Consider the following 15,368-nt stretch of genomic DNA (forward strand, 5'->3'; position numbering starts at 1 on the left):
ATTAGAGCTTTCTTACAAGAGGCTCTTGGTCTTGCACATCTATTCAGCCTGGAGAAGAGAAAACTGAGGGGAGATCTCATTGCAGTCTAACTTTCTTGTGAGAGGAAGAAGAGGAGCAGACACTGATCTCTTCTCTCTGGTGACCAGTGACACAGAATGGCCTGAAGTTGTACCAGGGAAGGTTTAAGTTGGATGTTAGAGGATTCTTCACCCAGAGGGTGGTTGGACACTGGAACAGGCTCCCCAGGGAAGCGGTCACAGCACCAAGCCTGACAGAATACAAGAAGCATTTGGACAATGGTGTGACTCTTGGGGATGGTCCTGGGCAGGGCCAGGAGTTTAACTTTGTTGATCCTTGTGAGTCCCTTCCAAGTCTGCATATTCTGTGATTCTGTTTATTGAGGTACCTGTCTGCTACCACCTCCTCAGAGTTTTTTTGTTTCTTCCTTCAAGTTTGTCATACAAATCTAAAAACTGGACAGAGTTTCAACTTGTTACTATGTAGCTTCAGGTTCAAAAATGAGGTAGTGTATTATATCCAAGAGAAACATCACTCACAATATACTGAGATGTTTGACTAGAATATACATAGACCTGAGCAAGCCTACAGACTTCAAATTATGAGAATTCATGCTGCCAGATGATGAAGAACAGTTAAGGAATGTCTCAGTAGGGTAGTAAAGAAAGTGTTTTAATAACGAAAAATGTCAACACAGACCCTGAATCTTACTTAAGGGAACATCTCTTGCTGCCAGCAGAATCCAGCCATGCCAGCACACTATGGATTGGATGGATCTCAAGAGCTAATGACTTGAAAAAATGAAAAGCAGTCTGAAGATAATGAAAGACCATTCATTCACCTGAGCTTCTATTAATCCATCATTCAAGAATGTGAATAGCAGTCGCCCACTTCAGCTAAGAATAGATTGCACAAAGAAAGGTCAATGCCTTAAGAAAAGCTACCAAACGAAAAAAGAGCCCAGACAGGTTTTCAGTTGGTAATGGTTCAGAATTGCCAAGCATTACATGGATTTACTGCACAGAGATATCAGAAGAAACATAACTCAAAGGTTATGAACCTGAGGATAAGCATCATTTAACTCAACATTTGTGAACCTGAGGAGTTCTGATACCAGCAGGTGGGTCACTTTATGACAAAAATGAAACTTATATTTCTGTCTAAGATAGGTTGTTTCTTTTTTCTAGTCCATAAAAAGAGAGCTATAAAGTTGCTTCCTTTTTCCAAACCACAGACTCTCTAGATATCTATGTCAACACTGTGTCTACTCTTCCATGAAGCAGATGCATTCAAGGAGAGTTCCTAAAGAGGGACAGGGAGGGACACTGCATGTAACAGAAAGGCAATCTATCCAATCTCCAGCTTCTGCCTGGCCTGGAACACTTAGAAGAGGTAATGCACAACCACAACCCTTCATATGATGTTAACATACTGACAGATGGAAGAAAAGCAGTTCTTCCCACAAAAAGGAGGAACCAGGAGATAAGTAAGTGGAATCTCTGGTTAACAATAGAAATTGGCAATAATTTCTAATGCCAAGCTTTCTATTTTTGGAACAAAGCAAAGACTTGTCATCTGGCATACACAGATTGAAGAGGACATCCAGCAACCTCAAAATTAATACTAACTGTCAAACTAGGCTAAGGTAAAGAAATAAAATTTAATATAATTTTATACATATCCAGAATAGACACGGTCATTACAAAACACACAAAACACCCTTCCTATGTTAAAATTATCCCCTTGCTCCCAATCTCTTTCTCTCTGTTTTTTCTCTTCCCTGACCTTACTTCAATCAGGGACTCCTTTCAGGATCAAAGTGCACAACTCAAAGTCAACCCTTCCCCAGTTCCAGCCTTCATAGCAACTTTCAGGTCTTCAGTTTCAAGCTTGCTTTCTCTCAGAAGTAAATTTTCTCTTATTCATATTACTTCAACACACTTACAAATAAACTAATGGCTATTTAGTTTGGCCAGATGGCAGATGTAAATGCTGCAATCTCTAAATGTAGCTTGCTTGCTTTCTCCAAAGCAACTACCAAATGACAGCACAGGAAAAGCATATAAGAATTCTGTCCATGTCAGTGCTGATACTTCCCAACAGGTTTTTTAGTCATGGGAGGCACGAAGAAGTCTTCCAAATTACCCTGGCCTGATCCATTGAAGTATTGCCATTGCAGAATGAAATCCAAGTCGCAAGTCAAAGGACACAAAAGCTATTTCCTGCAGAGAAGTCTTATGATGAATTCCTGGAATAAGCACTGATCTTCCACAGCACAGTGAGCTAAACTTTCTGGACAGTAAAGTGGAGTTTACCCAAGAGATTACTTGCAACAGAGCCCCCCTGTAAGTCCTCCAGCTACTACAAAGGAATTTCTAATATGCAAAGTTCTCCATGGCAGTACATAGGTTTGTAAACTAGCCTGGAAACTTAATGGATGCATCACCAAATTCTACCTTTTGAGAAGTATAGAAACCAACATGGCTTGGATGCAGTATCCTAAATTCATACATCCAAGGAAGCAATGGTACATTCTGAAAAGTCTACTTCATCTCTCATTTTTTAACAGGAATTTGCATCGCCTGAAGATAAGAGAGAAGAATAACGTCCATGAGGAGACACAGAAGAATGGAAAGCCATCACTGCATTTGGCACAAGTTAAAAAATACTCAGTGTCAAAAAAACCTCCATGCTCTGTCAAACTAACACAGAAGGAGGCCTGCTGCCGGGATTCTTGTGCAGGTGGTTGGGTGCTGCTTTCACTAGTGATAGCCGAGACAGGAGACATCACAGATTCTCTGCTTGGGTTAAGACTGGGCAGAACAAAGTCAAGTGAGTTCAAAGCCAAAGCAATAGCATTTGAAATCAAAATTAGATCTGTAAAATTATTTCTGGGCTAAGCAGTTTCAGAGCGGTCAGAAGAGCGTGGTCAGAGTAGCATAGTAATAAATGCTTGCCAAAGCCTTGTGGTGGTCCAAAATGCTCTAAGAATGCTGCAGCATTGTCCAAGCATTCCCCAGTCTTCTCATGGGGACCTGAGGCCACACCCCCCTCCCCCAAAGAAGCATAGAGAATAGGTTTATTTCTATGTTTATATTACTTTTAATTGATTAGTAAACGCTAGAACAAGCAGGTATACACCACACATCCAAGAGCTACTCACAATCAGGTCAAACGATTGCATGCCACACAGTGCTGAAAGCCAGTTTTTGGTAAAGACTAGAAAAAGGTTTGTCAAGATAGTAACCACAGAACTGAAAAGTAAACTGAAAAGAAAAAAAGTCCTAAACTAAAAGCCTACATGAGCACGTCCTCAGCTGTGAAGCAGTTAATGACAGCAAATGTGCATCCAGTTTCATACCTGACAAGGTAATGCATCCACATACCCCCTACAGACACTGCCAAGATGAAATATTCAAGCCTCAGTATTATGTATATACAACTTCTAGGGAAATTTATACAGTAGCCTATCATTTAGACAAATGCAATCAATAGTTCTAAACTTCACTGTAATTTCTTATACAGACTTTAATTTACAAAGGTCCGAGAATGAAACCCATCATACAGAAGTATTCCACAATGTTTAAAGAACTTAACCTATCTCCAAAGTAGGAAATACATTTGTTCCTATTCTGCATCATCAATAAAGTGATGGTAAAGACTAAAGGCCTGGGTTATGCCTACACTGTGCAATGGAAGATAAAAGACCTTGAACTAGCTAGTTCTCAGCAGGCTAGTACATGCAACAGGGAGGGTGCTGTACTGAACAACAGAACTGCACTGCTGTCAGTTTTGAAGTAAACTTGGTTGCATCCAGCTCCATCAACCCCTCAGTATTTTATTGCACTGCACTGGAACAGAAGAAAACAAAAGGCAAGCAGAAACTTTCTGTTTGCCTCTTGTGAAAGTCCAGCACAGACCCAGAAACTAAATAGTGATTACATGGTCTCATCCTGCTGGTATCTTCCAAGATAAGCATTTTTATAACTTGTACTTACATTTTGATAACTTGTACTTACTTCATAGCATGGTCTATTTGTGGTTCAGGCTGTTGGGGGTTACTGCTTAGGGGGTAATGAGACATAGGATACAGGCATGAGTATCTGGGGATTGTACAAGATCTAGTGTGAGATGTTCCAGGGAAGGACCAAAGGCACTGAAAGAGAGGCATCAAAGTAGTTTGGGGAAGAACATGCATAGAAAAATAGGAAGATAATGGGATCGAGAGGGCCAGTGCTGGTTAGTAGTGTTGCCTTAATTTAGGAAGGAAAAAGCTTTCCAAGACAATCTGGGTAAGGTAGAGAAATAGCTTTTTACTAAAAAGCTTTTTAGGTAAGCAAAATATATTGACACGCATGTCAGTATATGGATTTGACAATTTTTATAACACTACTTAATTTTTCTATCTAAAGGTTACATCCAATCTAAAGAATTGTCCATCCCAGTAATGCCCCAGTTCCGCTCCTTAACACGCCTTCTCTGAAACTGAGTAGGAGGTCTCAGGACCCTCTATTCATCTTCACCATCACCACCCTCACATTACGTCTTCTTCTGGAGCTACTCCAAAGTCTTCTGGGACTTCTTATTATGCTGTGTCTAAAATGGTATCTTATTATGGCTATAATATGTTCTATTACTCTAATCTTGGTACAAGTGTCCCATACAAGATGTTCTAATGGCTATCTTACCCTTAACTTGGAATTCAAGAACGTGGCATAGAGTTTAAAGGCTGTTAGCTTAAATGTAAGAAACTGTACGACTACATAAAAATCTAAAAATACATAAAATCCTAAGGCAGCAAAAGTACTTGCTTGGCCAAGCCCTGTGTTTGATCACCACAGACTTATTGGGACTACATGCTTAGTCTTGCTACTGGTTGGATCTGAGCAACCCTGTACACTTCTACTGGGCTGAAGGGTTCAGTGGCCCCCAGTGCAAGACAAAAAAGAAAGAGTATTGAAAGTGGAAGAGCCAAGTACTTTCCAATAAACTTCACTTTCATCCTCAGGCTGCAGAATCAGGTAATTGTGCAAGGGCTGAGAAGACAAGGACTGTTTAGGAAGAACAGAATGGCACTGGGAAAAAACGCCGACAAAGCATAGTTATGATTTCTTTCTTCCACTGCTTGTAATGAAGAGCTAAAATGTCCTCCAGAAAGCTCAAGAAAACACTGTTAGTAAGTCAAGTTATAGGCTGTGTAAAGACATAGTTAATCAGCTCCATAGCTAAGAAGTTCAGCAAGTAATAAAAAAAAAAAAAAAAGAAAAATATCATGACTAAAACCAACATTTGCAGTTACATTAGCCAGGATGAAGTGAGTAAAACTATGAAACACTGCCAATGGAGCAGACGTTCAGAAGGTATTCATTTCTACAGCTTAGTCAAATACCTCATAGCACTCATTTCACACTGTCTAATAATACTTACTAAAGCATCTGACATTAACTAAACAGACAAGTTAATAAATTAGATACTTAGTGGCTTCTCCTGAATAATATCCTAATATAGCTCTCTCTGGATTTCTTCTTTGCTGCTTACATAGTGCCATCAAAAGCTACAAAGTGAATGTCAAAGCTTATTTCCATCAAAAGTGACAGGAGTGTCAGAATAAGAAAGCAAATCAGTCCATTTTTGGGCTTAGTGAACCTTTCATTTCTATCACTATCCAAAGACTGATTCAACTTTTCTTCAAATGTTAATATAATAGAAACCACATATAACATGGCATTTTGAGGAATGATATGCCTTTTGCATTACCTGATAGGTGCATAGCACTGGAAAAAAAAACACATTATGGAAAAAAAAATCATTCAGAAACATTTACAGTGAAAGACTGTAAACAATAACACCACTAAAAATGTACACTACATTAGGAAGACAAAAAAAATAATCAAAACCTATCCCACTGCAAAACAAAGTAACATTGTTCCTGCAAGATTCAGAGCACTGGCAGATCGTACTCACCTGAAAGAAATTCCAGGCATACTTATTCCTACTTAGCAGGTAAGTGTCACATGCCAGATAGTTTCAGGTGTCTTTTTATGATACTAAATCTTCAAAGTGCTAAAAACTTGAAATTTAGTACAACATGACCAAAATCTCTTGTCTGTGCAGCACTGAGTAGTGAAGAAAACAAAGAGGAGAGTGGAACCAGAGGGAATTATGACTGAATGAGCAGCCATTCTTCATTATATTTGTAACTTATATATATATATATATATGCATCATCATAGCATTACATTCGCTAAAGGTCACTAAAATTATTAAATTCTTTCAAAGAAAACATTTGTTTATCCTTACAGGTAATTTTTCTCTCTTCCTAAAAAAATGTTGTATTTAAATTAATATACAAATGCAGGAATATTGCTCGAGACACATGAAGTCACTATTCACTGTCTTTAACATTAGTTCAGGTTGCATTACCTACACACAAATAATGTAACCTGGCATCAGCACCTTGCTGTTATACTTTGTGGCAGCCAAGGTATGGCATTACACAGTTCATTATATACAGCCTCTCTTTTCTATGTCTAAGGCCCACTAGGATTTCTATGCTATTTTTCACTCACCCAGTGCCTAATTTTTACCAATGCCAAGTTGTTCTTTCTATATTCATGGCCAAAGAGATTAGCAAAATCTTTCCTAAATTTCTACCTTCCTGTCTCAGTCTTCCAAAATTAGAAAATCAGATCTAGCTTTTATTGCCAAATGATTTCTTCCAGAGCCTTCTCTATATTCTGTCTGGGCAGGGAACTGAGGGGCAATAGCCCTTTTCTCAGATCTTCCAGTTGGCTCCACACTGGTCAGAGAGCTCGGGCAATGTTCTGCCAGCTGGGGTCCTGGTATGTGGTAAAGGCGACTTCATCAGAGAGAAGCATCTAAGGGATTTAAAAAGGTGCAGTTCTCCCAGGCTTTTTCACTTAGCCACAAATCACTAGATTTTTATAGGAATTGGTGAAAAAACTACATCTGCCCCTAATGGACTTGCTCCAGGGATGAAACTCAGTTTTCCTTTGGGAAGGTTGAACAAACCACCATGTTATGTGCTGTGCAATGAAAATCGCTGACCTCCCTCACAGGTCTTTCTTACTGTATTACTATATGACTATACTACATGCACTTTACAATGAGAAAGTAACTGTAACATTGTGATACATAAATCACCATCTTTCATGGGAGCTTATGTCTCATTGCTTTAATATCTGCAGTCTGTAAAAGGTTTATCTTGACAACACCTGACTCAGAAGAGAAATCTGGTCCATGCATGCTCTGAGCTGTCCTAAACCATCTTGATTTGAGATTTGCATAAGGGAATTTCTAACCAGGATAGGTTAAAGACTGTGTAAAAACTTTAATAAAGGACTAATAGAGTCCCTCTGTTACTGAGTGTTTGCGGCCAGGTTTGGCAGGAGGGAGGCTGTAAGGGTGACCGTTTTGAGAAGTGGCCAAGTGTCTGTAGACAGCTAATGGCACCTCTGGAAAAACATATTTACAAAAGGACAGAAAATTCGAGGCAAAGAGAGTAGGAAGGGTTAAAAAAAGAGTCAGAAACAGCAGAGGGAACCCTAAGGTTGGAGGAAGGAGTGCTTTGTGGCAAAGCAGATATTCCCTACAGGCTGTGGATGACATACACTGGAGAAGAAAGATCTGAAAAGACAGGAATAGTAGAGAGAAACCACTACATCCTGATCATAATCCCACAACACCCCTTTTGCATCACTTGCTGCTTGTCTGAAGGGACTTGGACTGAGTGTAATTTGCAGTGATAACAAGGGAGGAGGAGAGGAGTCTGGAAGGAGGTCAAGCTGAGCCTGGGAAAATGGAGAGGAAAGCTGCAGTTTTAATGCTTGACTTTTTTGTTTCCCACTACCCACACTAGCAATTTTTTTAACTGACAATAAATTAAGTAAATCTTCCCCCACTTGACTCTGTTTCCCTACCACCATAATTGGTAATCAGTCTCCCAGTCTTTATCTCAACCCATGAATTTTTCATTCCTGTTCCTCTTTTCTCCAGTCCTGCTGGGGAGAGGAGTGAGCCATCAGCTAGGTGGAAGTTTTGGCTGCTAGCCTAGGATAAGCTACCACACCTCTCAACTAAAAACCCCCAAAATGAAGTCAACAAGCAAGAAGATAAAACTGGCCCTCAGGGTTTTGTTGTTTTTATTGAAATGGGTAGCTAAACTCAGCTCAGATACAGGGAGAAATACTCTGTAGAAAAAGATATAGTCACATATTTCCCTCAGGATATAGTCAAAACACTGTGAATCTCCCCTCCCCAAAGGGATTTGATCAGAGAATCACTCAGAGAAGCTCTCTGAGAAATTGTAAAACATCTGAGAAGGCACAGAATGTATTAACCCCTGTCACTGTACAGAAAGGAGCTTTGTACATGAGGGAGCTGGAGAAGAGCCAGGGTACAAGTACTCAAATATCAGTGCGTGCTGAAAGAAGCTGCATCTGTGAGCTTTTTGTCAACAGAGAGAAAGAGAAAAGGTTTCTGACAGTATTAATGAGTGCGCATAGCAGCGATAAATCACTACGCTGAAAAACGACATGTTCTGAAAATTATAGAAAGGAGATTTAAGACTTGAAAGTGGTTGCACAGAAGATCTACAGAAAATTTCTGGAAATCAAATATAAAGTGAGCATTTGATGGATAAATGCTAGACATTAAGCTTGAATTAATCTGGCACCAGGACATTACTGGATATACACTGGAGGTTTGCTTGTGATAAGAGCACAGTACTTAGACAGGAAAGGAGCAAACCTTTTCAAACTACTTAAATGGGTAGGACAAAATAGATGCAAAATTTAATCTAGGTTACTGAAGTTGCTGAAAAAATTATTACAAGCCCTACAAGCTACTGACAGGGTTCCATAAAAACAGACAAAACCCTGATACAATCTTCTGTCTTCAAGGACAGAAGAAGGTAAATTTGGGACTTCAGGAGAAGGCATCCACACCTCGCAGCATGGTAGAACCTCAGATGAAAATTGCATAATCAGTCCTCCCAAACAAAGACGAAAATAAGGGTGAGATGCTTTGGAACCACCTACAATCACAGATATCCATCTTGCGTTTCTTACCAAAGAACTGGCCTCTAGGAATAGAAGAGTTATGGTGATATCTTTTGCCATTTGAAATTGAAAGAGAAATTTCTGGGCTTTATTGTGTGGCCCTGAGACCCTGAAGAAAGTATATTAGCTAAGTATTTATAAACAACAAGTTTGTTTGACTATATGCTATTTGTGCCTTCCAGGAAAATCAGCAGGATACATGAGATATAATACACAAACTGGTGCTTATAATATTGACAGAGTTCACATGCTTTTTTATATACACTTGTGGGGTGATGGGCTGATAAGCCTTGATGAGTTGAGGGAAACACCTCAGCCCCCCTGGAGGAGTGCTCCCAGCAGAAGACAAAGACTTTCAAACTGATAAGATTAACAAAGGGTGGAGTGTTGTCAAGAATGACACAGCCCTCCTTTGTGGTATCTTCTATAACTGCTCAAGGGCCCCCCCCCCACCCCACCCCCCTCAGGCATCTGTATCACCCCCCAGAACTCTGACTTTAGTCACATAAAACCACATGAAGAAGAAAAAAAGGTATAAAAAGTGTGGAGTTTAAACTCAGAGAGGGAGAAATGCCATTGTCTCTGTTGGGGTAGCTGCTAGCAGCTTGTCTTGCCTCCTCCTACCTCCCAGAAAAATCTAGGGGAAAGGAGACCATGTGCTTTCTATTTTTCTATACTTTACTTTCTTACAAAGCTTATTCCTTTATACATTCTATCTTACATCTTACGCTAACAGCTACTTTTATTCTTTAGAAGCATCTCCTTTACTAACTGTGTTTTGTTACCTTAATACTAATAACAGTAACTTGCTTTATACTTTGCTACTTTATATTGGTTATTGCTTTCTGTTGCAATGTGCAGTTTCTTTTTCAACATGTGTGTTTATAAGAAGTAGCTCTGTTCTTTCCTTTTGCTTTGTGTTACAGAGAGAGAGTAGTGTGCAAGATATTTTATTGTCCTATGTTATTGAAAGTGTGTCTAGATAAACGTTTTAGGTGGCTGTGTTTTTAGTTAGTAGTTCTTTGTTGCTAGTTTTTGTCTGTCGTGAAAATGGGATACATTGCTGTATAGTAACTTGAGTTTGGTGTGTTTGTCTCTGTAAAATGTGTTTTGTGCTGGTTTCTTTTTGGAGTCTTTTATTATCAATTAAATACAATCTTGCAGCTAAACGTTATCACCGGCAAAGCAGAACCCACAATAACTGTAACATACTTGCATTTATAAATGTTATTTCAGGAGCTGTTGTGGGGAAAGTTCTTTTCTAGCTACTAAGTGTGGCTTCAAAGCAGAGGTTAGAAATCCTTCCAGCCTGTGTTCTGTCCAGCAGTTCAGCAGGCAGTGCTGAGTTCATAAGGCTCTAATTTTCCGGAAGCGTTATTTAGCTGATGAGTTCTTCCTGGCTTAAGTGTTGGCTTCATATCAGAGGTCAGATATCCTTCCAACCTGTGTGCTGTCCATAGTCAACAGGCAGTGTTGGGAACATAAGGATCTGATTGTCTGGAAGAGCTTATTGCCAATAATTTCTTATTAATGCAGTTAAGACTAGAAATCTTTGCATTTCTGTCTCCCTCCTCTCTTTTCCATGACAACACTGACAAGTATATTGCTATCCTTTCATTAGTTTTGCACCATAACAATTATTCCAGAATTTCTGGCCTACTAAATGCCAAATCTGCCCTAATATTCATGCTAGAGAACTTTGTCAGACAGTTCTCCATAGGCAGGAGAATGACTTTTGCCTCCTAAGTCTTGCAAAGACACTCTAGTTTCTTCTTATATAAGCATCCTTCTGTAACAAGTGGAGCAGATATTCACAGAAGACACGTCCTCACATCAAAAATAAACAGTAATAAATGAAGAAATAGGCTTTTGCTGCTCTTTCAGTCAAGAAAAGAGCAAAAGCCACAATCACTGACAATGGCAATCTGGACAATGGTTGTTTTCAATTTGTTTTAAGGGCAAAGATTGCTCTTGTTTACAGGTAAGATATTACTCTACTCAACTCCACTTGGGCACCATTATAAAAGAGAAAAAAAAGTTATACTAATACACTTAATTACAGTAAGTTCACTCAAAACACCAAGCTTGTTGGTCTTTTGGAGGGTTGGAGGGCTCTGCAGAGGGACCTGGATAGGCTGGATCAGTGGACAAAGGTCAGTGGTAGGAGGTTCAACAAACCCAACTGCCAGGTCCTGCACACTGGTCACAACAACCCCATGCACTGCTGCAGGATGGGAGACCAGTAGCTGGAAAGCTACCCATTGGAAAAGGACTTGGGGCTGCTGGTCAACAGTAGCTGAGTATGAGCCAGCATGCGCTCAGGTGGCTGAGAAGACCAATGGCATCCCAGCCTATATCAGAAACAGTGTGGTCAGCAGGAGCAGAGAACTGATTATCCCCCTGTACTCGGCACTGGTGAGGCTGCACCTCAAATCCTGTGTTCAGTTCTGGGCCCCTCACTACAAAAAGGACATTCAGGTCCAGGAGCGTGTCCAGAGAAGGGCAATGAAGTTGGTGAAGGGTCTGGAGCACAGGTCCTATGAGGAGTGACTGAGGGAGCTGCCCGGAAGCTTAGAGTGGACCTTATTGCTGTCCACAACTACCTGAAAGAAGGTTGCAGAGAGGGAGGGGTCAGCCTGTTCTACCACATAACAAGGAATATGACAATGGGAAGTGGCCTCAAGTTGCACTGGGGAAGGTTCAGGTTGAATATTATGAAAAATTTCTTCAGGAAGAGAGGTTAAGCATTGGAATAGGCTCCCCAGGAAGTGGTACAATCACCATCCCTGGAAGCATTCAAAAAATAAGTGAAGGTGGCACTTTGTGAGATGGTTTAGTGGGCATGGTGGTATTAGAGCAAAGATTGGACTTCATGAACTTGCAAGTCTTTTCCAACCTTAATGATTCTACGATTCTGATTTTTTTGTGTGTGCTGTTAGAACCCACGGACTTACCAACTAGATTATGGACATAAACACAGCCACAGAATGTATCAGGATTGCTATTAAATATATCAATTTTAGCCATACTCTAAATTGTTATGAAACCAATTAACTGCTAGCCTGAATTCATTTGGTTGTACTCAGATAACTTCCTGTCAAACATCTGCAGAGGATCAAGTTATTATTAATGGGTTTGCCATGAAATTTGGCACCTCCTTCTTTAATTCCATTTCTTTCACAGACTCTTACATATTTCTCTGATCCATTTTTGAGGGGGAATAGGGGAACAGTCTTTACATACTAAGCTAGAAAAGCTTTGATACCATTACTCTCTGAGTATCAGTTCTGAATTTACTTACAGCTACACAATTTTTGCTGATGCTGTTATTTTTGCATAATGTTTTCGCTTGGAATCTCACCCTACTCCCACTGAAGTCATTCACTTGGAATCTCCATCACTTTGAATAATCATTAGACTGCGCAAAAGGAAGAAATATGCAATAGCTAGGCTGTAGGAAAAGGGTCTATTACTGTACAATAAAATATGGCTGGGTTGGGAATAAGGCTAAACAAATTCAAGAATTCATGAAAATTAGCATAATATTTTTTTCTTTTTGGTCAGGTTTGCTGATCAAGATGTTTGTAAGTTTTACCTTTGTTTCAAATCTATACCCCACTCTTCTAGTAAAACCTGCTACAGTAAGTGTAAGGCAATAACTTTTCATAAGTGCTGGATGGAGATATATTTCGCTCTGATAGATATTGCCCTGATACAACAGAATTTCAGATGAGTAAAAGGTTGTGCAGGAATAAAGAAAGTGACTGAGCTAAAGACTTCACAAGTAAACAAGAATCCTAAACAGGGAGAGACTGCAGATCCAATCTCCTCTTGTCAATTGTATTTTTGCCCCTACTCCATAAAAAAGCATAAATCCTCTGCCACAGTCTGGAAGACACCTTCCTCTGCCTGCATTTAATGAACATTTTCCTATTACAGGTCCAAATTTCCCTCCTTCAACTTTTATCACTTGTCCTTTATTAAGAAGGCAAATCACATTTTCCTTCTTTAGTTTTTTCAATTCTTCCAACTCAGTTTTTCTCCAGATATGATATAGGAAAGATCACCTATTCACTAGCCCATCATGTACTAGCAGGTATAACCTGTGTCTTTAAGCATTGCAAATGCTAGCAAATATTTTCCCAATGTACCAAATGGAATTCAAGGGTGCTTTGGCTTGACGAATGCTGTATGGAAACAAACTTGTATAGTGTCAATAAATAAAATATGACATAAGTATGTGTGGTGAGAATAAAAACCCACTGAAGTGAGAAAAATTTGTCTGGGCTTCAAGGAGCTTTGGGTGAGGCCTTTGATACTTGCATTGCCAGAGACAGAACCAAAAGAGAAGGGGGAATTATCCAGTTCATTCACAGAGAGACTATTTAAGGTCATACCAAGACTCTACTCATCTGTGCTTGTTTAGTACATCATAAATAATCACTGAAGGGAATAATTAGTGTTGGGGTTACTTCATAAAGAACATGCTATTTGAATTTTAGAATAAAGGAAATAGAGCTGTATAGTAAGCTTGAACTAGATTTTCATCCATACTACACAAACTTCTCATGGCAAGCAATATCACATTTCACCACCAGATTGGCTCCTTGCAACTAGACAAAGTGAACTCCTTTTTCTTTTTTTATTTTCCCTCCCTCAAAATGTTTCAAATGTTTTCATATATATAACCTGCATTAGGACAGAGTGATCAAGTTATTATGTGCCTACTTATACAATAGTATCAATTGACTTTAGGTAGGAATCAATACTGCAAGTCTGTCTTACAGCCAAGATGATATGAAGTTATTACACACACATGCACAATTCTTTCACTGCTCAGTGCACTCATGGGGGAAAGTACAGGCAACAGGCTTTTTAATAATTTTTGTCTATTCATGGTGGTATTTAGTACTTACTTTGTAATGTGGTAAAGCAAAACACAGAACTAAAAGCAAAACTCTGTTGTAGCAACTCTCCAATATTCTTGAAAATACTGATTTTTCCCTTTTGTTTAATTTAACCCTGGGAACCAGATTGAAAGTACTGACTTACAGAAAATCTCTACAATGGCCAAGTTAAATAAAGAAGCTAATTATTTTAAGAATATCACATAAGCCATATGTGTTATGATCTGACCTTCTGGAGCCGGTTTACTCGCATTTGTTTTTTCTGGATCCTTCACCTTGGGTTTATTTGTTTCTTTTCTTCTCTCTATGTCTTTAACTGAAAAGTAAGGGGTAAAAATAATTAATGAATCTAGAAACAACGCAGTTAAAAGCATGTCATTTTTTCCCTCCAGATAAAGTAGTTGCACACAACTTCTTAAGATACACTTAGGTAGCAAGTGACTGTTTCTGCGTTTTCCCTCCCTTCGGGTTTATTATTTTTATGGATCTCTCCCCACTCTATCATCATTAAAGTTCGCAAAAGTGACTCTTCTCACACATGAGAGTCCAAATAGTGACATCAGCACCTTAGCCCATGCAAACAAGATCCCACACTGGAAATATAGTCCAGAAAATTGGCAAAGCTAGCTGGGAAATGTCCAGCATTGCAGAGTTCCACTCCAAGTCAGTCAACACAAAAGCACGTAAGCCAGATGTTACACTATCCTCTTTACAGATTCAGCTTAGATCCCATGCCCATATCTGCATTCAGGTCACCAAATACTCCCAAAAGTGTAAGGCTGCTCCAAAGCTGAGACTTCAGTTTCCTGTCCCACAAGTGGGTGGGATACCTCCCTTACTATGCCCCAAAAATCTCACAATAACTAAGCAGAACACAGCTTGTTTAGCAATTTCTAATATTACATTAGTAGCCACTATTGTTCTACTACTAGTCTGAAAGGTTCTGGCAAAATCATTGCCGAAGTCACATATTAGGAAAAAAACCCAAAACAACCTCTCCAGAATTTCCTTAGAATGCTTATTGGTATCCACACTCCAGCTGCCTACAATTGCCAGCAAGAGCTTAAAACAATGACTCTGATAATATCTTTCATAGAAAATAAAATTCTATTCCAATTAAACTCTTTAGTTTATGTAGAATTCATTTATAACTGACATTCACTCAAGCAGGCACTGAGCTTTAGCTGGGACCAAAGTCCCCCTGTGCTACATCATTCAAAAAAACCACTGTGAGGGGGTGAAAGAAGGTTATCTGTCTTTTGGTGATGTAAGAGAGACAGTACAAGCACTCCGTTGTACATTAGTGGAGCGAAAGTGTAATGGATTTGACCCAATAGTCTATGGAATATCTGAGTCAACCAG

At 39.4% G+C, this 15,368-nt stretch overlaps 1 protein-coding gene across 11 annotated transcripts in view; it reads right to left on the bottom strand.

Annotated features, from left to right (window-relative positions):
• The window catches only part of COL14A1 (collagen type XIV alpha 1 chain), a 117,743-nt gene that overhangs the window by 89,776 nt on the left and 12,599 nt on the right, over positions 1-15,368 (bottom strand). For all 11 annotated transcript variants that reach the window (XM_071553916.1, XM_071553918.1, XM_071553917.1 and 8 more), the window contains exon 5: positions 14,236-14,322. In XM_071553916.1, coding sequence (XP_071410017.1) covers positions 14,236-14,322 — 87 coding nt within the window. The remainder of the gene's footprint in view (positions 1-14,235; positions 14,323-15,368) is intronic.

This window comes from Pithys albifrons, chromosome 4 (genome assembly GCF_047495875.1).
Source record: "Pithys albifrons albifrons isolate INPA30051 chromosome 4, PitAlb_v1, whole genome shotgun sequence".
Taxonomy (NCBI): Eukaryota; Metazoa; Chordata; class Aves; order Passeriformes; family Thamnophilidae; genus Pithys; species Pithys albifrons.